At 36.6% G+C, this 25759-nt stretch overlaps 1 protein-coding gene across 4 annotated transcripts in view; it reads left to right on the forward strand.

Annotated features, from left to right (window-relative positions):
• The window catches only part of RALGPS1 (Ral GEF with PH domain and SH3 binding motif 1), a 66443-nt gene that overhangs the window by 26930 nt on the left and 13754 nt on the right, over window positions 1–25759 (forward strand). For 3 of the 4 annotated variants that reach the window (XM_066333040.1, XM_066333042.1, XM_066333043.1), the window contains exons 8-10: window positions 8743–8880; window positions 10566–10659; window positions 18934–19001. In XM_066333040.1, coding sequence (XP_066189137.1) covers window positions 8743–8880; window positions 10566–10659; window positions 18934–19001 — 300 coding nt within the window. Of the gene's footprint in view, window positions 1–8742; window positions 8881–10565; window positions 10660–18933; window positions 19002–23282; window positions 23900–25759 lie in introns of those variants that run through there. The other variant, XM_066333044.1, reaches the window with a different exon arrangement.

Below are 25759 nucleotides of genomic sequence, written 5' to 3' on the forward strand. Positions count from 1 at the left end.
TTGTCCATATTCAAACAAGCTCGTAAAACATTCTAATGCAGACTGAGATTCATTATTTGGCTGAACCTCAGTGCATTTTGAATGATTCTTCATACTAGTCCTGGTAATCTAAAGCCTGTTTCTCATTTGAATGCTGGGAATTCCTACAATTTTCCTGGAACCTATCTAAAAATTTACTATTACGGAACTCTCTGTGTGAAGAACGGTTTTGGTTATTAGCTATTAGCTCCAGGTTTAAAAAAGATTTCTCCAATGAATGAATGGAAAATCTGCCTTTATAACTTGCTGGGAATCCTGCAAAGAAATTAGCAAAATTAAAAGTGAAACTTTGCAACATAAAAATGTTATTTTTTTAATTACAGTTTAGGAGATGAAATGGTGGTTTCAGTTACTGTATGTCGTTGACATCATAAGAAAGCTATATCATGCTGTAATAATGGGTTTGTTTGCAATTTGTCAGTCAGTTTTGAAGATATTTGGGGTTTGTAGAATTGGAGGAAACCAGTGTGAGATTGCTTGAATTAACCAGAGGAAAAATAAAAAGGTTTAAAGATAATGTATATAAGCTAGTTCTATTCGAGTTAAAATATGAACAACTAGTTGTTATTATAATGATAAATTATTTCCATCATAAAAGTGGATGTCAGAAAAAAGCCCGTATCTAACTATATTACACTATCAATTCAGTATGCCTTAGGCTTTTTAAGTTTTTTGTACCTTTCCTTTTATGGCATTTGATTCCTTCAACTTGCTCTTATGTTTATTATTTTCTATTTTAACTCGGAAGCTTATTCCATACTATTCTAAAGAGAGAGAATCACTGACTGAAGCGACCATTTCAGTACTAGTTAGGGGCATATTCTGGATGCTTGGGATTAAAGCAGTCCAAAGCTTTTCCAATATACCAGTTCTATACTGAAAAAGCTGGCTTAATAGAACCAAAAAGTGATAATTTTGTTAATTTTTGACAGATTTAGCAATATTCCCATTAAACTTTCTGTCAACGTGTGTATGATTCACACTCCTTCCTTCCCAAGGTGCTTTTTCAGCCTAGGATACACAGAGCTGCTCAAGGGAGGGAAGTGGGAGCAGGAAGAGCGAAGGGAGTGGGTTGCCTTGAGTGTTTGTCAGGATATTAGAGTGGTTGTTTCCTGTCGTCGTTTCCTGATCAGTTTCTCCAATTATTTGCAGAGCTAGATAGGTAGTTCTCTAGCTAGATTACTACTTGAGTGGAGTATTTAGTTTTCATTTTAGAATGAACAGTTTTAACTTCTTTGCTTTTGTAGGAAAATACAGGTTTCGAATTTGGAAGTTAGGCCCTGCAACACCAAGGTTCTTGAAAAAAACTATTTCCTGAGGATGAGGCTGTTTATTTAGGCCCATATTTATAATGTATCCATAACTACTTTTAAGCTCTTTGACATATAGTTCAGGCCCATTGATTTTAGGTCACTTAAATAAGTGCAATTAAATGCCTAAAATTTTTACTCAGTGAAGGAGCCTAGAGACTTCTCTTGTGTCTTTTCTAGTCATTAGCATTCTCTTATAGGGAATTACATTATAAATAAAATATTTGAAAATCAAAAATAGCCAGACTCTGTTTCTTTGACTGTCCTCTTTGCTGAACAAGAAATATATTTTGACACAGATCAGCCTTTTGATTTCTTTTTTGTCTTTAAAAGCTGTCTAAATAACCTGTTCCTGTAAGCTTTTGTGTGTGGGTCATTCCAAATAGCATATGACAAAGCTTATTTCTTCAACCTGCTGCAGTTTTGTCTACAGAGAAAAAGAAAAGCTGTGCTGACTTGATGACAGGGAGCTTTTATTTGGATATGCCAGGTATTTGTAGCGTAACTGAATTGTTTGAATAACTTTAGATGTTTGCTCTTTGGGGAGGACTGAAGAGAAAAACGGGATGTGCCTTTGTGTGGGCATTCTGCTTGGACCAAATGGGCATACCTTTTCCTTGGATCTGTGATATTGTGAAGTGCAGTTCACTGGATTTTTAAGAGGCTTTAGGCTGAATGACGTGATTTTTAAAAGATTCCATAGTTGATTTGTCTTTCATAGTGAAAATCTTGGCAGTCAGCTTCCATTAAAGTCTGTGATTAGAAAATAAAACATCCTACTTGCAGAAAGATACTAACATCCAGTTATGTCTGGCTGTGAAGTCTGACAGTTGTCTTCAGCGAGATAATGCAGTTGGCAAGGAGTGGTTTGAAACACTTGGCTTTGAGAATGAGTGAAAATACTATAAAACATCTGGTCATAGAAATTAACTTTGAGTCATTGATCAGAAATTCAAGGTAAGCTGAAAGAGATAAGAATGGGCCAGTCTTAAAAAGGTAAACTTTGAGAAATCAAACAGATTGTTTTTCCAGACAGGGTGCAGTTCAATTGCGGGATTCATTTGCCACAAGAACTTTCAAACCCAAAAGTTAAGAAAGGAAGTGTTTTTGTAGGAATAGCAGGAAGAAGAAAAAATGGATGGATCCAGAGAAAAAAACATTGTAAAGAAAAATTACCACCCAGACTTAAACCCAAAAGTGTTTACATAAGATCTGTCTCAGGAAGTCCCTAACCACCACTTGCAGCTGAAGGGAAGCAACATCTGGAAAACAGCTATTGTACCTTTGCCTTTTTCCTATAGTCTTTATTGAAGCATTTTCTGCTTTCTGACATTGGATAGCATATGTTGAAAAATGTTAAAATGCATCACTCTTACATCATTTAATCTCCTATAATGTATTTTTCCTGATTTTTCCTGGGGAAAGCATTAGGAAATAGCTGGGTTTGTGGGGGGAAGGAGGGAATGAGAAAAATATTTGACAGTATTCTAGAGAAAATCTGATTTGTTTAGGAGGAAAGCTTTGGTAGAAAGCTCCAGACAGCTTCAGAATTTTTTAGCCTGTTTCAGTGGATAACAAAATGATTTGAACCAGTCAGAGATGATTCACGGTACAACTTCTTGAGTGTAATTTCAGTTGAGTTCTTGGTAACATTTTCTTTCACAAACTGGTATCTTAGTTTGAAAGCTGCTTGGGTTTTGCTGTGCTTCCTGATCTGTTTCTTTATTGCTGCAATGACAAATGTGGGATGATTAATTCCAGTGGTGTAATAGAGTAAGGATACTCAGGAAAGACCATGAGATCAACATCAAATTTTAATTTTCTTAGTTGATGTTGCTGAGGTGGATTGAGCCAAAATAAGGTGCCCTCTCTAGCTCTACATTTTTATAAGGTAAATTTTGCTTGTATCTCATGAGAAAAGAGATTGCTTGAAGTACTTGCTTTATTCACAGTTAAAATCAGGGTCCATTGTCTGCTTGTACATATAGAGCCTTCCTGCTGCAGCAAATTGCTCCATATAACTGCTGTACTCCAAACTTCCCTTCAGTAATAGATATGCAGGTATAGGCTAGCATTTTTATCAAACTTGTTGTAGAACAGTAGAGCTGTGGCTTGACAAGACCCCTGGAGATACTCTGGTCTGCCCTCTGTGGAAAGCAGGGCCATAAATTAGGTTATCCAGTATCCAGTCAAGCCATATCTTGAATATTTTCAGCAAGGGAAATTTCTGTCCTCCTCTGGGAAATCTGTTTCAATATTTAAGTATATTCTCAGAGAAGAAATTTGCTTATGTGCAGATAAAGTGCCCCCCCTCCCACCCCAGTCACTTCTTGACTTGTTGGTATCACTCTGGAGAGAGTATTGCCATCTTCCCTGTGACTGCGCTGTAGGTACTGAAAGAGCAGTTAGGTTCCCTTCCTGCCCCTTCACCTTCTCTGAGCTGAACAAACCCAATTCTTTTAGCCTTTTTTCCTATGACAAGCTTTCCAGTTGTGTAATCACCTTAACGGCCATCTGTGGGACCATGTCATAAATGTGTAAAGTCTCTCTTGAGACATTTTATAATGAATAGATTTCTGTATGTTACAAATCACATGCTGTTGCCTTAGCAAAGGTCTGTCTTCAGTTTTTTTTAGAGTATTCCAAATCTTACCAAGGTTAACCAGTATATACATTTGGTTTTGTAGAAAATTTTTCCAGCCCTTAATCCATGGAAAATATCCAGTCTTCTTGAAACCAGCAATACCACAAAGCAGTTGGCTTTTTTGCCTATGAGCTAATCTCCTAACAATGGTGTCTTTGGTTTTACAAACTGCTGACTGTAGTAATTTGGACTTTCAACCACATAGTTAATTGATAAGTTACTGTCCCTCTGTCCTCTGCTTTGTTTAATGCAATACAACCACACTACTGTATGTAAGAAAATGCTTTCGTAAATATAGTTGACTACAAATTTGAAACATATCCTTGTCTCTTCTGGCTCTCCTATCAAACCAGTGTCATTATTCAATTTGTGAGGAGCAAAAATGGAAAATAGCTACTTTCCATAGATTCTCTTCTGTTTTGTGTGCCAGTTACTGCATATCTTGCTGGCCCTGCTTCCTGTACTGATGGAATGCTCTATGCCCAGGCATCTGTTACATGTTACATGGCAGCATATGTGCATTCAGGGGCTGTGAGTATCTTTGGAAGTGTACATGACTGTAAGTAGGGTACTAAATTGTTCATTAAAACATTTAACTTTTTTTTTTTTACTTCCCATTACAATATGTGTTTGTGGCTTTCACAGTAATAGTAAAATTTAGCAAATGAATGTGATAGTTTATTACAGTAGTTGATCAAAATGTTACTTAAGAATAATAAAGTCCCCAGGGTAGTGTGAAATACTTAACCAGCTAATTATTTTTTGTTGCAAAGTAGTGAATGTCTGGCTGACAAAAATATCATACAGCAGCTGTTTCCTAGCTTACTCACATTTGCAGAATTGCACAGACCCTTAACAGAGCACTATGCATGAAGATATATATCATGTATGCAATAGTAGTGTGGTTTAACCACCTAATTTTTGGTTTGTTAGCTCTACTATTTTACAGTATATTTTTATATTCATAATAAAAAAAAAGTTTAAAAAAGTACTAAGTAAAAAAGACACAGTTGATAATAAGTAGATAAACTTGACGCAAGTTTTTAGTCTTTATCAGCACAGATTTTTTTTTATGATCAGTTTTGCAACAGTGTATATTTGTGAAACAATTTTAGGTGCTGTAAGTTTTGGATTACACCTTGTGCCTACAAATTGTCATAAACCCCCAAAGAGATTTGAAATTCTGAATTATTAAGAATAGATGGTGCTGCTTGGGTCAAAGAAATCTTTGTGACAGAACAGAAAACTTGAACCCAGGCTTTCTAACTTGCAGGCAAATGTCTTAAAAAATAGATTTTTCTTTGTTTCTGTTACTGCTATTTAAAGTAATACCTGCCCAGCTTTTCTCATTAGAATAACTTTGTACATGTGATTTAGCTGGACTGATAATGTTTTGTCTTTCATAGCATATTATGTCAGTCTTTCTTAAAGAGAAACAAATTGCACTCTGTAGTTGTTCATGAACATTTTAAAGCTTACATGCTCCAGCTCAGATTCTTCAGAACTGAGTGAAGCTGAATACCACTAATTTTCAAAGGCTTGGGAGTATTTTTCTTAAGACCTCTTTGTTGGTACCCATCAACTCCAAAGTATGCTTTATTATGTGCCTCAGTGCTACTTTCTCAGAAGCTTTGAGTACTGAATAAAGAAAATAATAGGAGAAGCTTAACTGTAAATCGAGACACAAGTATACAGCCTTAAGTGTACATGCTGCTGAACACTCCAGTTTGCCTTTTTTTTTTTTTTCAGTAAAATTTAACCTTGGAAATTGTTGTCTGATGGATGGAGTACTCAAAATGTGCTATCCTGGTGGCATTGACTGCTACATTTGAAGTTCACTTTTTTGCTATACTAATGTTTTCCTGTCTTTAAACTGTTACTAATATTACTGCTTTGTTTGATCTCTCCAGTAGAAGTTTAAAAGCTTGGTGTTACAGGTTGCCAACTTAAAAATAATTGGTCCTCTTTACACAGTGATTTTCATTAATAAATGTAGTCCTGGATTATTTGGCCATACTTTTCCTTAGCGTGTGTTGTTACTTCCATGAGACCATGAACTAATGAACACTGTTGTCTGCATACAATATCCAGCTGCAAAATTAGTTCTGGTGACAATGGAGAAAAGTATCACTGGAAAATGATACTTGCCTGTGGAAGAAGCTGCCCATGAGCTCACCCTCTGGAAAATATCCCAATGGCCTCACATCCCAGCTTTTTTTCAGTGCACAGTAGCACAAATGTGAGCCAAAGTTTGAAAAGCTAATGCTGTGTGTTTGCTTTGGCATGGGGCAGCCCTGAGTCTTTCCTTTGAGAAACTGGTCTTGAAGTCTTTTGCTGAAGGGAATAATTTTGTCATTCCTCTGTGCAAAATAAACTGATTCTTATCTATACCTACTATCACATCATATATAGAGAAGAGTTTAAAATATCACTGCCCAAATTTAAAAAAAAAATCATAAAAACCTAATTATCATTTTTGCTTTAAAGGAAGAGAAGGAGAGGAACAATATGGCAAAAGTGTAGTTTGGTGTGTAATTACAAAAAATGTATTCTTTTATATTCTAGCATATTACATTCAGTTTAATTTTTTTGATATCTATCAGTTTGGGTTTTTTCTTCCTGCACCCCACTACCTTCCAAATGCCAATTTCCTTACAGCTTTATTTGGAATATTCAGGGCCTAGGCTAGCACCCTTTCATCCTTTTTCGTGCTTGTATACCTTGTTGGTCCTCATCTGTATGTTGTCCTGGAAAATAGATTCTTTGTCTTGAAAAAATGCTTACAATTGTCGCTACAGATTGGAAGTATGTTTGTACCTTTAATATCAATGAGAATAGCTGCAGACCTGTTCAAAATAGCTGGAAAGTGGCCTTGACCCAGGCTGCCGTAAGGCATGTTGCACTGTAGAGGCTGTGAGGAAATAGAATTTTCACAGCTGTGACCCTAGCTATGTTTTATGTGCCACTTGACAAGAAGGGACAGTGAAGAGCTGCTGTATGGAACCTCAGTCTAGGTAGGATCTCTAGGCCATTGCAAAACCTTGGGATTGCAAAACCTCAGGGTTTGCTCGACACTAAACTGCTACAAAGCCACTCCAATACTAGAGAAATTGGAGTTCTTCCCTCATTCTGAGGTGTAAGGTGCGTTGTGTAGGTGTTAGGATCTCTCAAGCGTGTGGGATGACGGCCGAAGCAATTCCCAGTATGGTTGAAGCCCTTGTTCAGATAAAGTTCAGAAAAGCTGAAAATAATCACTGAGGTTGTTTTTCCCCCTCTAACATCTAAGACAGACTGAGATGTGGAAACAAAGCAGGACAAAAGTGCTTTTTATGTTTCTCTAGTATGATATGTGTAATTTAGTATGAGATACAATAAACGGGTATGATTAGTAGCTTATCTTCACAGGAGTGAAAAATGTCTAAGAAACAGCAGGTATTGCTGCCTTTGACAATCTTGTAGAAAATTGTCTTCTAATCACATAAGGACATACTTTCTTCCTTTTTACCTCTCTGCTTTTGTAGATATTTTGATAATCTAGGAAAGCAAGCCCTGATTACTCCCTATTCCTTTAAACTCACTCATCCTTTGGCTTAGGAAATTACTGTAGCTGAGAGAAGTAGAATCACAGTGGCATACTTAATCAGTAGGTCCAGAACTGCAAACTACCAATATAAATTACAAAAACAGAAGGGTTTTTGTTTTGTTTTAAGAAAAGAGAGCAAACAAAATAATCACTCAAAAAATTCATAACTTTTGATGATACATCATGCTGTCTCTCTAGAGTTAGAAATGTGCAGAGAGAGAAATTAAGATAAGTTGAGAATGGTTTTTAGAAGGTACTTTATGAGATAAAGCAATAAATACCCAAGGTTACTCTTAAGATAAAACAGTTAAGATAGTCTGAGTCATATGAGCCTCTGCTTTATAAACTGTACTCATATTTATGAGATATATTTTTTCAAGATAGAGGATTTTTAATATGTGGCTCTTTCATAGTTCAAATTCACATATTGCTGGGGACTTGAGAGACAGTTTAGTTACGGCCTTATGGTTTCCAAGCAAAGCATTTAACAGTTCATAACAAACTGAATTTGTTCTGGCTTGTTGCTGCCTCTTTGTCTGTTCTTCAGTTTTCAGTGACAGGTCATATGATTTCTTCATTCATTCTTCCCTAAGCAGTGTAAGGCTTTTCCAGAATGCATGAATGAATAAGGTAAAAATCTAAAGAAATTAGGTATTGCAGCCTGTCTAATGCTGGACATAACACAGTATGATCCAATGAGCAACATACTGGTCAAGATGGCCAAGATCTGAAGAAAGATAATGTGGCAAGCTCAGCTTGAGTGAGAAGAAGTCTAGCAAGAGATTTCCACAAAGCGTTCCAAAGTCTGAGGGCAGAAAAGTTAATGGAGATCTTCCACACTGGTGGCAGACAAAGGAAGCATTGCAGTGGTCTCTGGTCATGGGAGCCAGCAACGTTGTGTCCCCCCACTGTCAGCACCACTGGCTGGGGCAGCTCTCACTCCATATTTAGTGTCCTTAAGCTTTTCTGTCTTTTTAAGAGGTGTCACAGAACTCAAGCAGTAATTATGGAATTTTTCAAAATGCAGATCCCAAGCTCTCTGTTGTTTAATGGGCCCAGACCACAGTGGGGGTAAACAGCTTCTGGCTGCTATATTAATTAAAAATTATGCCACTGTTTCTGTTTTAAACACTAGATCAATTGGTTGATTGATTTGTTTGTTTCAGGTATTTATCTCTTGGATTTAATCTACATTGATTCTGCATACCCTGCTTCAGACAGCATAATGGAGAATGAACAGAGATCCAATCAAATGAACAATATTCTCCGAATAATAGCTGATCTGCAAGTATCCTGCAACTATGGTTGGTAAATTTTGTTATGCCTATCAAGTCTTAACTAAAATTTCTTCAGTGTGAAATTGTGGAAGCAGATTTTGGCCCTCAGGGAATACAAGAGGCTAATGTTGGTAGAATTGAGCACTGCTAAGTGATGTAGCTTCCAGTTCTGTTTCGTTTCAGTCTTAACAGTAAATTGGGCAGATAAACATGTATTCTAAATTGTAAGAGCTGTAACAGAGGTTGTGTGGAGTTTACTGTTACATGTAGCATACAATGACATACTTTGAAGTGCAGCTATTTCATTTGGCTTATACACTGTTTCCACCAGAGGCAATCACAGAGAATTATCTTAATGTCTTCCCTTTACTTTGCAGTAGATACAATGTCTAGAGCGTGGAATGTGTTTATTTGGTTATCATTTTGTTGTTAGCATCCTGGTGATATATTTACAAAATGAAATACAAATATTTTGGTCTATACAGCAGCTGTTCAACTGTGCTAAGCTTTTGCATGCATGTTGCTCCTGGGTGAAGTCAGGAAAACAAGGGGTTGTTTGTTTTTGTTAACAGGATTTTACTCTAAAAATAATTTCTGCAGTTCTAGCCTGCTGGTGAAGCTGCGTATCAAGAAATGTGCTAGTTTTGGTGTCTTAATGAATACTCAGTGTACTCTTGGTGATTTAGCATGACTTTTCATTGCTTAAGCATGAAATAAGCTGAAAAGCCTTAAGTAGCAGGTTAACAATCAAATTCAGAAAATTTAAAAGCTGCAGTTTTGGAGAGCTTAAAAAAAAAGAATTGTTGGATTGTGATAAAACAAGGTGAGATGTTAACTGTGTATGCTTAAATATCCAGCACCTATGCTTTTTTGTCAACTTTGATATTTCAAAGTATTTAAAGGTAGGAACTAGGCATTATAACATACAGTTCTGAATAGCTAGATTATTCAGGTGTCATTTTCTTACTGTGAGTTTCATTTTGTCTCTGAATACTTTGGATGACAAAGAAACCTCATTATTTCATTGACCCTTTCCTTTTTACAGTTTTGGTAGCTTCCTGCAGTGCTATGCATTAATTTTGTGTGCTTTTGTTAAAATCAAGATGAAGATTAAAATATGGCCTTGAAATAATATTCTGGGATAATGGGTACCTTTAAAACAGTTACCTTTACAAGAGCACGAAAGTTCTGTTAGGTACTACAAGGCATGTTCCTGTCTGTGCACCACATGTCAAGAGTTTTTTCAGTCATTCTGAACCTAGTGTCTTTCATTCTTGGTATTCAGCATTGTGATTATTAATTAACTATTTAGTAACTTTTTTATCTCCTTAGTTCTTAGACTTCTAAGAACCACTAATACCTATGGCTGCAGGCTTTGATTTTCCCCAGAATAATGAACAAAAAATTCATACAAGTTTTGCAGCAGATAATTTTTTTCCACCAGTGAGATAGCATTTTATAAAATCCCCTAGCTTTCATGAAGATAAAATGCATCTGTATTTTCTTTACCAACTGAGAATTCACTTTTGCTCAATCAAGTCTTTAATACCTTTTCAGAGTCAAAGTAGTAGTTCTGCCTGATTTATTTTTTAAGGAGGTTCAAATTCTGTTTCCATGAAGGTATCATAAGAACCAGAAAAAAAAACCTGAAAAAATAATAATTTTGGGTGACATAAATGTTAATGGTTTTTGTTTGTTTGAACACTCCATAGATCATCTCACAACACTTCCCCATGTGCAAAAGTATTTGAAGTCTGTTCGTTACATTGAAGAACTCCAGAAATTTGTGGAAGATGACAATTACAAGTAAGTACTTTTCTTCATGCATTGGGAAATTTAACAGAAAGATTACTAAGTAATTAATCTTATTAAAAGCTGAACAAAAAGCCATTGGCTGAAGATGTTTTAGGGTGTGTCTGCTAAGTAAAGTCCAGAATGATAGTCTTTCTTTATGACTCTAAGCAGATTTACAAAGTGAAATATTCTAGTGAAAAGTAACAGTTCAGAGTAGATGAAGATCCAGTCTTTTTTCTATTGCATTCTGATTGAGTTCTGGGAATTTTGTTCAGTAACACTAAAGTCATCTCCAACATGTCCAGCATTGACTCTCTGGTATTGTGAATAATTCATTAGGAACATCTACCAATTTCAAGTTATTATTTTTAATAAGGTAATACTTATGGTTTAAGGATTTAAGTTTGGGGGGTTTAAGCATGTTAAAGCAATGTTTACAAAAGACCTTGAGAAGAGTTAACCCACACAGAGGTTTGAAGCAGATGCCAGAGAGCACACTGGTCCACATGTAAATGCGCTCTAGTTACAGGAAGTGATAATGCCTGGCCAGTAATTCTGAAAGAACAAGCAAACTAAGTCATACAGTTAGGAGCTATGGTTTTAAATAGCTCAACCAAGCTAGATACAATGCTATAAAATTAGCTAGTGACAAATAGAGTAACTATTTAGGTGAGCAGAATTAGAATTATTCAAAACAAACATATGTTCAGTAATACAATGCTGGTATAAAACATAATAGCATATGTTTTAGAGAGCAAGATTGGTAATGAACTTCCTTAAAGCCAGTCTTGTTACTACTTTTGTTAAGTACTTCAGTTAAGAACTTTGTCTCAGAATTTGTGTGTACTTAGACTGTGTGCTAATCTAGGGGTTCCTGGTTTGGATTAAAGAAACTGTTCATATTGTTCAATTTGATTTTTAGATGGAGTTTCCTGATGATGTAACAGTGATAACATCATGTATACAACAGCTTTCATGAACTCTGCTATTTCAGAAAAAATTAATCAAACAAGTGTTTTCCATAAGCATATGATACCATAACATGATATTTGTAAAACCTAGAAGTAATTCCATTCTAAATTTGAATGTTTATGTAACTGTAGCAGCAACCTTGCTAATAATGCTTGAAGATATTTGATATATCTTAAAGGTAATTTTATACTTTTTCTTTGGATTTAGTTATTTGTGAGATTAATTCAATTGAGTTTAGTGGTTTTCTTTCCAGGCTTCACTGTGGCAAGGAAAAACTGGACTAAAGTCAAAAAAGGTATTAAAAAGAGGGAAAGATTTGATTCTCACCACAGTAAAGTTGCTACAGCTTATATAGGTCGGAGAACTTTGATCGTTTTCTACCATGTTCATTTCATCAGAAAAAAACCTTTAAAATATTTTTTAAAATTAATTTAAATTCATCAAAAGTCATCCTTAAAGCAAACTCTCATTCCTCTTCCATTTTTTTTGTACTTGGTAAGAAATTTTTGGATTTTGTTTTGAGTATTTGATTTTACATTTTCGTCTCAGTTTCCCTTAATGGATCTTTAGTTTCATAGTACTTTCTGGTCCCATGACAGAAGAAACTGTAAGCCTTGAAAATTTGGAGAGTACTAAGTTTTTAGAGTGGGTAAAAATCTCTTCCATCTTTTTTTTTTGCAGTGACTGCTCTTTTTGAGCCAGAGACAGCATTAGTGCTCTCTGCAGAGAGGTATGTGTGACCTTTGGCATGAAGAACAGAACTATCTCAGTACCAGACTGTCAGGGAGAGACGCTCAGATAGTTGTCCTAAAATGTATTGGCAGAATCCCAACACACGTTTTGCCAAATGAGAACCTCAATTACACTGGAAAGGAAAATATGGCAGCCATTTTATATAAACAAAGATTTTCTCTACAACTTTTTGTGCCAGTTCAATTGCTTCCTTTAGGCTTGTGCTTGTCAGCAAGTAGGAATGCTCCAGAAAACCCCTGACAATGATGTCATATCCTAAAAATAACAGATCTTTCTTGGTCAGCCGGAATACTGTTTTCTGCAGAAGCTACTCAGTTTTAGCAGTATGTAACATTGTGGCACAATGCCACATCCTCTCCTAACCAGACATCCTTGCAGCCGTTCCTATGAATTTTTTTGCTGACCTTTTGGCATTGTTAGGTCAGGCCTTGTATTCTCAGTTATTTTTTAAGTGAAACCAGTTTGAAGACTGTTATTTGTACTACAGTATAATCTGTCTGGACAGGACAATCAGGCTGCTATCTATGCCTGTAATTTAGTTCTTCAGAGCATATTAGGCAATATAGTAGTAAGATGACTTCCAGAAAAATCAGTTTAAATTTTGGTTCAGATAGGCAAGATGCTATGGGAAAACATTCAAGAGAAATTAATAGACAATTAAAAGACTGTACTGACTCCTAGCAGTGCTGGTGCTATAGAAATCCTAGCTCTGTACCGTGTTAGTTCCAGCCCTGAGAACAGGAATTAAATGGCAGGTGCTTAGTACTTATTTTAGGTATTAGTACCTACATTATTACTTGTAACAGTGAACCTTGGTTGCAGTTCATCTTCAATAAGCCTCCCAGGCAGCTATATTCCCTGGACCTTTTCCACCAAGAATTATGGTGAAAGGTGGGGCGGAAGAAAACTTCCACTGTTATGGTTCAGTGGTTGTAATTGTGGCTTGACTGCCTCTTCCATGGGCACAAAATAGAATCATAGAAGCATGGAATTACTAAGGTTGGAAAAGATCATCAAGTTCAACCTTTGACTGATCACCTCCTTGTCAACTAGACTAAGTAAACTGTGTGCCACATGCAGTTGTTGGAATCATCACTTCCAGGGATGATGATTTCACTAACTCCCTGCTCAGCGCTTCCCAATGCCTGACAATCCCTTCTGTGGAGAAATTCTTCCTGATGTCCACCCTGAACCTCTCCTGGCACAGTTTGAGGCCATTCCCTCTTGACCTATTGCTGGTTGCCTGAGAGACAAGGCCAACCCCCCAGCTGGCTGTGCTGTCTAGTCAAGGGATTGTAGACAAGGTCCCCCCTGTGCCTTCTTTTCTCCAGGCTAAGCCCCACCAGCTCCGAGCCGCTCCTATGGCTTATCCTTTAGATCTTTTCCCAGCTTTGTTGCCCGTCTCTGGGCACGCTCCAGTGCCTCAATGTCTTTCCTGTAGTGAGGTTCCCAGAGCTGAATCCAGGGTTCAAGTTTTTGCCTCACCTTACCTCACAATACCTTGTGAATAAGGTATTCAGATAAGTTATTCTGCAGAGGGGCAATCACTTCCCTAGTCCTGCTGGCTACAGTACTTTTGACACAAGCCAGAATACCATTGACCTTCTTGTCCACCTGGGCATACACCAGCTTATATTCAGCTGCTGTTGACCAGCACCTCTAGGTCCTTTTCTCCTGGACCACTCTCCAGCCACTCTTTCCCATCCTGTAGCAATGCATGGGATTGTTGTAACTGAATTGCAGAAACCAGCACTTCGCCTTGTTGAAACTCCCATCACTGATCTCAGCCCATCAATCCAGCCTGTCCAGATCCTTTTGCAGAGCATTCCTACCCTCCAGCGCATAGCAACACTCCCACCCACCTTAGTGTCATCCATGAACTTACCAAGAGTGCACTCGATTTTCTTGTCCAGTTCATCAGTAATGATATTAAATAGGACTGGGCCCAATACTGAGCTATGGAGAACCTCATTAGGGACTGGCCCCAACTGGATGTGGCACCGTTCCCCACCAGTCTCTGGGCCCAGTCATCCAATCATGTATTTCCCAGGGAAGAGAGTGCACCTTTCCAAGCCATCCTCCAGGAGAATATTGGGGGATACTTGGAGACAGTATCCTTCCAGCAACCTCCTGTTGCTTGACCTACTGTCATAGGACCTGCTGTTTAAAAGCTAGACAGGCAGCCTAGAATGTTCCGGATATGCCAGACCCATCTCGGTTGGTATGCAGATAATGGTCAGAAATGCTTCGAGGACTGCGCTGCTCTGTGGTGACTAACATCATCCTTGTTTCAGCAAAGATGAGTAAGTTTTGTTCAGCCTCCTTATGGAGCAGCTAAACTTTGGTGTAAGACTATTCTTTATCTTCAATCATTTGCTTGATATAAGAAAAATTGAGTAACAGTGTCTGTACTGTCATAGCAATAGCTCCATCCTGTACGGGAGCACATACTTTTATGAGAGAGAGCTATTTTCAAGACTGACTCGCTATTTTATTTCCTGCATTATGTTAGGTTCCTATTTTCCTGCTTACCAGGAAGGTTACTCTCAAGTGAGCTGTGTGACCCAGCAGCAGAGTGTTATTTAAAACTAGGTTGAAATAGAGGTCTGTCCATCTTACTTTCTAGAGCGTGTTCTAGAAAATATTTTGAGTACTGGGCTTTAAAAAACCAGAAGTTGTTTAGTCATCCTTCTACTATCCAAGAACAAAGCCTTCACGTACTCTTCCTGTGCCTTCTACTTCTGTAGAAGTTTTGTCTTAATTTCCAGTGGTAGATTGGTACTTATTAATTCAGCAAATCTCTATGCTGGTTTTTTTCCTAGAGATTTTACTTCTAATTTCTATTTCACCTTAGGTTGTTAATACTGACTCCTCAGGTTTGAAATTTCAGTTTCTTGTGGGTAGTTTCTGAAGCTGATATCTAGGATTTAGCCTATGACATGTCTCTTAGGTGAACTCTTGCAGTATAATTTTGGAAAGTTGAAATTTCATATGTCAGCATTTAGACCATGCACTAAAACTAGGCTTCCTTACCATGGTAAAGCAAAGATTTTTTTTTTTTTTTAATAAGAATTCCTGAAACAAAAAAGAAATCCTAACAGTACTGTGATATTGGATGAATAGAGTGACTTCGGAGATGAATTTCTCATGATAAATGGGGCAAACACAAAACAAAGTGTCTTTATGCCTTATGAGTAGTTTATTAGGCATGCTGGAACCAAGGTAGTTTTTTATTTAAAGTAATGCTAGTGAATGACATTGGACAGTCACTGTGAGAATGTCGTTAGGTGTGTGAGAAAGTGGATGATGCATGTTGGTGGTAAGCACATCAGGTCTCAAGGTCTGCACTGATCTATTGGAAGTAGCACTCTGAGCCTTTCAACGGCCACAGATTCCGGCCACAGGAGTCCTATTTGGGAGACACTGAGCATGTGTGTGCATGCGTGGAACTTGTGCTGCTCCATGAAAAATGGAGTGTCAGAGGAATTGCAAAATCGAATTTGAGTGATGACAAACAAGGACTGATTGAAACTGTACTGACTGTCAGTATCTCTTCTTTGAAATAAAAAATGTTTTTGATTGTTTCCAGCCATCTGGAGGAGACGGAGAATAGAAGAGAAGGTGGCTTAGGAATGACATCTCATTTTCAGAATATATTCCCTTTTCTCAACAGTTTATTTTAAATATAACATGTCAGCATGAGTATTTTATATATACCAAATATATTTAGGCTCGTTTATATTTGTTCTTCTTTTAATGCATCCTGCATTTTCTTACGTTGAAAATAGATAAATTGCATTCTAGTTTTTCTGGAAACATTGTAGGATTCTGGCATCATGGAACTTGACGTCCAAGCTGTTAGAGACTTAGAAAGGGCTAAGATCAGAGTGCAGTTTAACATAACCAAACAGATAATCCACATTTTCTGACTTCACATATTCCAGGGAGATGACTAGTGGAGTGTGATGTAATCTCAAATTATTGCACTGAAGACTCATTTGTTGCTTTGTTAATGAATTTCTAAGTGCAGCACACAAGACACGTGCTTTCTAAATGGTATAATTATAGCATGTCTCTTCCTAAAACCTTGTTAAAAGCATAAAGATGTTCCGTCTTTCTTCCTGCTGTTATGTTCCTCTTTTCTTCCCTACAAGAATAATTTTAGACAGAAAGAGAGAAATATGATAGTGCAAGTAGTTGCATGGAAGTTGATCTCACTTGCTTTTGTCACTAAAGAAGGTGTAAGAATGCCCTTGCCTTAAATGTGTTATCAGGTTGTAGCACTTCCTCTGATGTGCGTATTCATAGGCAGTATTTCACCTGTGCTGTTTCCAAACATATAAGAGTTGTATTGGATCCAGGATCTTGATACACAGTAAGCTGATGAAGTTGGTAAAAATTTTGACATTAGACAAATTATTTCTGGCCTTATCACGTGTGTGAGGTAGTCCTGCCATTCTTGCTATAAAAAGTATGTGATTCTGTAAATAGTTGTCTGAAATTATAGACTGGACCTGCTTAATGAGCACAGTTCAGTTCAGCATGCTTAGGAATAAATAATATTTACATTCAGATTTAAATTCATTTTATTCTAACCAAGCGAAACATGGAGGAATGCATTACAAATCACATCACTGTAAAAGAAAGAAGCTATTGGCTTGCATGGATTGAACTGCAGTCATATCTTTTAACAGTGGACTTATTAGATGAGTGTTCCCACAGTGACCAAATAAACTGTGGCTATTGCCACAGAGGACTAATAAAGCTGAGTACGTTCTGTGATACAGGGTAAGGAAAGAGCTTCAGAGATGAGTTTCTCAAAGCTGGCAGAAACTAAAAATGCCATTTTCACGTGTGGGAAAAGACCAGTGAACATTTCCCTTTTACAGACAGACAGGAGAAATTAGCAATTTTGGAACAGTGATGGGTTATCAGAAGGAGGGTTGTCTGCTTCCATTTGGAGAAAAACTGAAATAATCTGAAATGCCTGCTTTGCCTAGGGACTTTGGTTTGTCAAATATGAGCTAACCCAGTAAAATGGGCTTCATACACAGATTTCTGAATAGCATCTGTGGCACAGTTTCTGCAGAAGATCATTAAAACAAACAAACAAACAAAACTAAAAAGCTTTCGTTGCAAAAGTCAAGCTCATGGCATGGGAATCATGAAGTTTGAATGTAGCGAGGGACTGATCAGCCTTAAAAGTGAACGAAAGAATAACTGCTGTGCAAGGGATGCAACTGGAACATTTCTATGGATATGGAAGATAAATTCACACAGCAGGGCCTTATTTATAGCAAAGGACTTAATTAATTACTTTTGCCTTTTTTCCATACTGAAAGAAATTTGCATGTGATCAACATTTGAATTGTGCACTGACTTGTATTATTGTAACTTTCTAGGAGAGTTATGTTACTGCTTCCTGGTCATAGAAATCAATTTGACAGAAAGAGAAGTAGTCTGGAAAGGAATGATTCATTACCTACTTGAAATACATTACTTTGGGTAGTTAAAAGAATCTAGTACTGTCAGAAGAATAGAAATTCCAAAACATGAAATGAACCATAGCTTTGTTAACTGACGTCACACTAAAACATAGTCGACAATGTTGGAATATTGTAGAAAAGGAATTGAAAGGTATTCCTAATAAAGAGTAATAAGGAAAGTGATGGCTGAGCCATACGTGACATTTTGAAATGCTGTCGTAGGTTTCTCCCTCCACTCCTTTGCATGTTTTTATCTGAAGTCAGAAGGCCTTTCCTTGGGGTGCACAGCAGGGTGCTGCAGCTAGAAACCTTACAGCTTTTGTGCATGTTCACTGCTGTGCAATGACAGCAGTTATTGCCTTTGGATTTATGCCTATTCCATTAAAATTTATTTAACATTGTAGTCCTTCATACCTTTTTGTCAGACTGGTACAGAGCAAAGGACTCATGAATGTCAAGTTAAGACTGCCTAAACTTGAGAAATGGCAGAAGTGATGTGCATTGAGAGATTGAGATTTGTTGGAGTGCTGAGAACACAAGAGTGAGTGAGTACATAATAAAACACATCAAGTGAGGCAACATGGTGTATACTAATTTCTTTTAATTACCCTCTTTTACTATTAAGTGTTGGTCACTTTGCCCTATGAAGCTTCATTTCTGTCAGCCGCAGTAACTAAATAGCTATTTCTTTGTGCACATTTCAACCTGGTAAATTCACTTTCATGTTTAGAGGGACGAAAATGTTAGGTTTGTATCTAAATTACTAACTTTTTGAGTTTTTTTTCCCAAGGTGAAAGACTGTATGAACTTACATTTTTAAACTGAGAAGGAGGATTAAATAATGATTTCTCTTTCTTCTTTCATATAGTTTCCTTACCATTCTTTTCTTGGTTCTGACAGGTAGTGAATTGCTTCAAAAAATCTATTGTTTTGTTACATCACAGAATAAATAACTACACTTCCAAGAAAGTAAAATTCCTCATTAGCACTGCCAAAATAATTACTTCTTCAATTTCTTTCAACTTTTATTGAGAATTTTTTTTTTGTTAATTTCTCTAAAAACTTGTTTTTTCAGATTATCTTTAAGAATTGAGCCAGGTAACAGCTCTCCTCGACTGGTTTCCTCCAAAGAAGATCTTGCAGGTATAAAACATAATTTGAAAATTTGAGTAAGGAAATAATTTTAATTACAGAAATCTTCCACTGAAGTATATGGGAAAATCCAGAGGTACATCAGTAGCATGAGTCAACAAGAAAGATTGCTAATTTGTATAAAAGCAGTTCTAGTTCAAGGGATGTCACAGGGTGTTTTCTAGTGTTGGAACAGCTGTCAGATTGTGGAATTTTGTTACAAATGCTTGAGATTCCATCATTATTTAATAAGTGAAGAAAAAACAGCCCTCTTGCCGTACAAAAAAACCAATGCAGTGAGTAACACAGGTAATTCTCTTTTGAGGTTTCCATGTGATCACATACATTTGAGACAATTTCATTGTGGAAAGCAGGAGGACAAAAGTTTTGTAGCAACAATAGCTTCTAGCAACCTCTGAAAAACAAGAGTACCATCCTTAAGTGGACAAAAACTAATCCACTGTTTATTGCTATGACCTGACTAAACAAACATCAGGCTATGTGAAATGTACTTGCTGCTATAGGAGCCATTATCTCAAAAGCCATTCTGTTTTAATCTCTTGAACCTGAGTTGCCAATTTTCTCTCTCATTATGTAAAATCATGTGTCAATTTAAAAACCCCAAAGAGTCCAGACCACATCTGACATGCAGTTTCAATTGACACTCAAAATGTCTTTTTTTCTCACCAATGAAAGGCAAAGTAAATGAGAGGAAAAAAAAAAAAAAAGGAAGATGCTAAATATAAAAAGAAGAAAAATCCTATGTGTTTTTCCTCTGCCTCCCAGTTCTTCATGTTGGCTGGTGTCAAATGACCAGTTGTTCATAGGGAACCTCTTGTTTTTCCTAGTACCGTGATTGCTATTCCCAGAGTCAGATAAACATTTCACCTTGTCTTCAATTTCTTTAAGGTGCTTTCCCTTTCCCCGCTTGATGCATTATTAATTGTTGTGTAAAATATAAAGAAATTGTTCACAGAATATATATTTTTTTAATTAGGTGAGTTCAAAAGTAGTTCTTAGTGAACACTTTTTTTATACAGAAATGCATTTGGAAGTTACCTTCCCCACAGAAGGCCTCACAGTGTTGTACTCTGTATCTGTGTCTGGAAAGGTGTTGCTAAGGTACTAGATTTCTGCTAAGCAGTGCCTGTTGCATCAAGGCTATCTCTCCAAACCCAACTCCCTGCCAGAAAGGGCAGTGAGCTGGGGATGTGCAAGAAGTTGGGAGGGTACAGCTGATTTAAGCTGCCCAAAAAGATATTCTGTACTATATGACATGCTTATCAATAAAAAACAAGAGAAAGGGGAGAGCAAGGCATTTATTATTAATGTGTTTGTCTTCCTAAGCATGGGCTATGAGGCTTGGGTTAGACCATGGCTGCTCATTGCCCACTGATGGGATGTGGAGGATAAATTTTTTGTTTGATTTCTTTTGGTTCTGCATACAGTTGTTGCCTTTTTAAATTAATTTGCCTTTATCTCAGCACACAAAGATTTTTGTATTTTGTTTTCTTCACCTTGTCCTTTGAAGGATGGGGAGTAATAGAGCAGCTCAGTGAGCAACTGACAGTCCATGAAAGTCAACCCACCACATCATGTCACATTTTCTTTTGCTTTTGTGAGGATTTGCTTTTTCATACAAGAGGCTTGAAACTAAGTCATTGCCTCTCATATTATTACATCTTTCTTACATATGTAAAGTAGACAACCTTTTTTTGTTTTCTGGCTTTCACTTTGTGTTATTCACATCTACATGCTCAACCCTTGGGCTTTGATGTTAACACTTCATTCATAGAATTATGGAATCTAATTTCAGTCATAGCAGCATAGTATGTGATCATCACCAGTACTTTGTAATTCCTAATCAAGGGCTGAGAGCTTATTAGAACTCTAATGGAAGGCAATTAAAAATACGGTTCCAAAGTTGGAAACAAGAACTTTGAGCCTGTCTCCTTGATCCAGGCAAGGAATACAGCATGATACTGCAGTGAGCTCACACAAAAAATGGAGCCCACAAAAAATGATTGGGACAATGTTCAGTAGTACCAACTTCATTGAATATATGATCCTATAGTATCTGGCAGTGTTAGGAGAGGGCAAATTTTCCCTTCTGAATCTGCAGTGCCCTTAAGTGCTCTGTAAGGTTGCTTTATTCAGAGTGAGAATTACTGTGATGACTAGAAACCAAGTAATGAGTCATTCCTATTGCTCCATTCTTCTGTTAGTATTTCCTTCGAAAGCTTGACCCTTTTGTGGATTGCTGTATTTCTTGCTCAGCTAGAGAGTTTCTCACTGCCAGTTAGACAATGAATGCCATCAGCATTTCGTAATAACCGCAGGAATTTTTCAATGAGCTGCACCTGTGTGGGCTGCAAAAATGCTAATAAATGGAATCCAACATATTTTACTGAAAATAAATTTTACTGAAAATAAATTTTACTGAAAATTTTATTCCTGGAGAAGGTTTATTAAGTTACTTGGCATGAATTCAAAATGTAATTTAACTAAGCATGAAGGCAATATTTTATTGTTTATTTCATAACAATAAATGGGAGTATAGCCGTATGTTAGTCTTGAATAATTCTGAACTAAAATACTCAGATATCAGTAATGAGATATTTGAACATGGAGAATTAAAACCAGCACATTTACAGGTACTGCTGTCAATTTTATTTGAATTCAAATGATAACTTAAAATTATTTCCGCTTCGGACATTATATGCCAGAAATAAGTCTTTTGCAGTTGGTAAGCTACAATTACAAATAATAGATGATCTCAAAATAGCGTGGGAAGTAGTTTAATATTCCAGTCAGTAGTTTAAGGTGTGAGTGTCTGATAATAGTGATTTAAAGTTAAAATAAAGGTTCTTAGCCCATAAAGTCAGTCATCAGTTCAGTTGTCTTGATAATCCAAAAGTTAATGAATTACTAATAGCAATAAGTCTAATTGAGTTCTGTCTGTGACATGCTGCCTCCTTAGAGATCAGCATGTTTCCAGAGACAGGAAAAAAGCTCAATGTCATTGGTAATAATTCCAAAGTCTATAATGGGATTAAGTGCAGGTAATAATGTCATCTTTGTGTTCTAAAATATAATTGCATATGTTGCTGATGGAAATGGATTTTACTTGCCAACACTGTGAATTTATCTTCTACCCGGTTTTCTCTCTTTCAAAAATATATTAACAGTTTACTGTAGCCAGAGACATTGTGGGTTTGATTTTTCCCCTTGAAATATCTTCGCGAGTCTGAAGCTCAATAAAAACAGTTAAATCCTACAGCATTTCTATTTGCTAAAGTCTGGAGAAAACCATGTGTCCATTTTCCACTTCTTTTGCCAGCTAGTTTTCCAGTAAATTCAAACAGGAGGCAGGCATCTGATTAAAGTGACTGTCTCACAACAAGCTATGTTTTGTATATTAGTGGCTAAGAGGGTCTCATGTAATAACCAAGTGCACATATAATTGTGAATAGTGTTTTCACAGGAAGATTTCATGTCTTTCATAATGCGGCAGAGATTCTTTTCCCTGGCAAGTAGCATTTAAGAAGGAGCTTTAAGTAGTTTAGTTGAATGCTTTCAGGAACTGTGTGATTCACACAACTTTCTTGGCAGTGACCTAAGTCTGTTCATTCTGTCTTGCTGTGGTTTGAGAGAGAGAGAGAGAGAGAATGTTGCTGGAGAGCTTATAGTATGCTAACTGTTCACAGTTTCTAGTTGAATTAGCTGTAAAAGACACCTGTGTTCTTGTCATTTATGGTATGGCTATTGGGTTGTTTTGGAAGGTATAACTCAATACATTTTCCCAGAACAAAGGAAAAGATTTAATACAATTTATGATAAATGTAAGCCTTCTAAGCAACTGGAGTTCCTCAGAGTTTGCACAGCAAGTGTAGCTCAGTAGAGAAATGTTATGTTATGCATACTCTTTCTTATCATGTTATTTGGAAAAGATCAGAGTGCAGTGCTAATCAGAACATACAAAGTGGTTACTCATTCTCTGGAATACAGTGTATTTATTCTGTCTTGAAAAACAATATAAAAATTTTAAATAATGGTAAAGTAATTACCATATCCAGAAAATTGTATCTAATACTAAATGACTCAAAGACTGGTCTTAACAATTCTGTGATTTTTAATGAACCCTTTCATTAAAGTTAACACCTAGCATTAAATTTTAGCAACAGCCAGATCTCTGCTGTGGGTAATACTTATTTTGAGGGCTTTGTTGTGCACTGGTTAGGGATGGATCCTCACTCCTTTTTTTTTTTTTTTTTTTTTTTTTTTTTTCCCCAGTAGGTCTTGGTGTAATTCTTGAGGGGAGAATAATTAGACCAGAGGTTTCATGTTACCATCATATCAGGAATATGGAGTAATTAATCTGAAACAGGTATATTCTATTCTTTGTTCTGGGGGTAGAATTCAGCCCATTGTACCAAGTCCATTCAGCTTTGAGAGCTAGATCATTACATAGAATATATATTCTAATTAATTAGAAAAGGTCAATTATTGTATGTACAGTATGTGATAGATAGGAGTTGAAAATGTAGAAACAGAAGGAAGAAAGACTGGGGATGTTTGCACATTTGTAACCCTCTGAAGTAGCTGTACTACATTAGTGATATCTCTACAGCAGTTCCAGCATTTTAGAATAAAAAAACCCCACACCATAATTTTCCATGTAAACACTGAGTTTGACATTTAGTTTTGCCATTTGTTTTACTGGTTGCCTTGGCAACTAATAAATAGTTTGTGCTAAGTGCTTTAGCAGCCAGTCATTCTGTGGAAATGAGGGTTGTCTAATCCTTGTGCAAGTTCTTGGACATTGCTTCATGTGCAGCATATCTGCTTTTCTTACACAGGACTTAGGGTAGAAATGGAAGAACTAAGTTTTCTTCACATAAATTTACAGATCGTCCAGAAAACTTTACTCTTTGGTTTCCATTCTCTTTCTCTGTGATACTTTCATGAGAAACTTCTACAGCTCTCTGGAGTATATTTGAAACATCCATATCAAACAAATCTGTGGATTCATATCAGTTCAAATCTTTGGATGTTATCAACCATTAAATCCAACTGGAATTAGTCTACTCTGGGTTTTTTCTTAATATACCAAAGCTTCACAAAAAATTGTAGAAGAATATTCTGTCAAAACAAATACGAAGTTTCTAGGGAGAGAATGATTGCATTCAGTTTTTAACTTTATCACTTTCTATTAATTTCTGTGACTTCCTTACCAGACAAGTCTAATGTCCTAGTTAGTTGATGCTTATTTTAACTACCAAGCTGCTATCTGGAGGCATGCTACAAATGTAGACCAACCAGAGGACAAAGGGCTTTTCTGCCTTATTTTTGGAGGTTTAGTTGGTTTTGGATTTTTGGTTTTGACTCTTTTTTCACAGCAGTCACCTGAAATAGTTTCTGTAAAAAGTTGGGGGTTTTTTTAGGGATTAGTTAATGTATTTGGTAGAACCCAAACTTCAATTTCCCTGCAGCTATACCCTCACAATGGATATGTCTTCATTGCCAGTCTTGATGTCACACAAGCCCATATACTGACTTGCAGATCCAACTGCAAAAACTTCAGCTTTTTTTCTGAAGTGTAAGTCTGGGATTTGCGCATTCCACTGGTTAAGTAAGGATAAGTAAGACAAATGCTGACAATCAGTGATTGCATAGAAGTGACACTTTAAATTGAAAATACCACTTCTGTCCAGGAAGCATTTGAAGACAATACACACAGGTGTGCTTCTGTGCAGTCAAAAGTACACGTGCGTGTGTGTGTGTGTGTTTTGGGGAATTTGGAGGAGCATTGGAAGGTGTGGCCAAGAACTCAGACTCATTTACTTAGTTTGCTCTTGTCTGAGAAGCAGCCATAACATCTCTTATTTGTTGTATGCATTAGTAGCCTTTTGTTGAATTGTAAAGCAATACTCTGAAAATTAAAACTGTTCTTTCACAATACCCATCATTCTAGATGTAATTTTTTTTGCATTCTTGATTCTGGGCACAAGATTAATCTAAAGTTATTTATTGTGTGTTTGTAAGTAGGTCTTTCTCTTTGAAAGTTTTATTTATCACACACTGGTTACAATAAAAAACAGAGTAGTAAAAAATAACAGTGGAGATTTAACTAGAGAGTGTGGCTTGGAATGTCTTTATTAAGTTTTAGAAACAGAGCTGGTAAGTTTTACTTCTTAACTGCTCACTAGAAAATAGTGAATAGTTGAGACTGTTTCTGAAAAATCACTCAGTTCATCATATAATATGCAACTCATTTTCAGTTTTTATTTTGCATATCTAGTACTGGTTTACTGATAGCTTTTTAATGGAGAAAAATTGTGAACTGTAACTCGCTCACCCTGCTGCTTTTTTTAAAAGCTCTGGAGACTGTAAATGTTCACATGTTTTACTGAAGGATTGCAAAAGTAACATTCATTTATAACATTTGAAGGATTATTCATGGAAAAATTATGCAAAGGAAAAAACAGTGAGATCCTTTGGGATATGTGTAAACTTTTCCAAATGTTCTTGCCACAGATCTCTGAACAGCACTCGGCTCGCTCTGATGAAGTTGTCTCACGTTCCCTAACACAAACAAATTTTTAATAACATTTTAATATTTTTATACATCATTCCTGTGCATGTCAGCATAATCTTGAAAATGATGCTGAGAAATAATGAAAACCAAACTAACCCTTGTTCATGCCAGCTGACTGGAAAATCCTGCTAAGAGTGCTTTGTCTCCATGAAAGGCAAAATAACAGAATAGC

This window comes from Sylvia atricapilla, chromosome 19 (assembly GCF_009819655.1).
Source record: "Sylvia atricapilla isolate bSylAtr1 chromosome 19, bSylAtr1.pri, whole genome shotgun sequence".
Lineage (NCBI taxonomy): Eukaryota > Metazoa > Chordata > Aves > Passeriformes > Sylviidae > Sylvia > Sylvia atricapilla.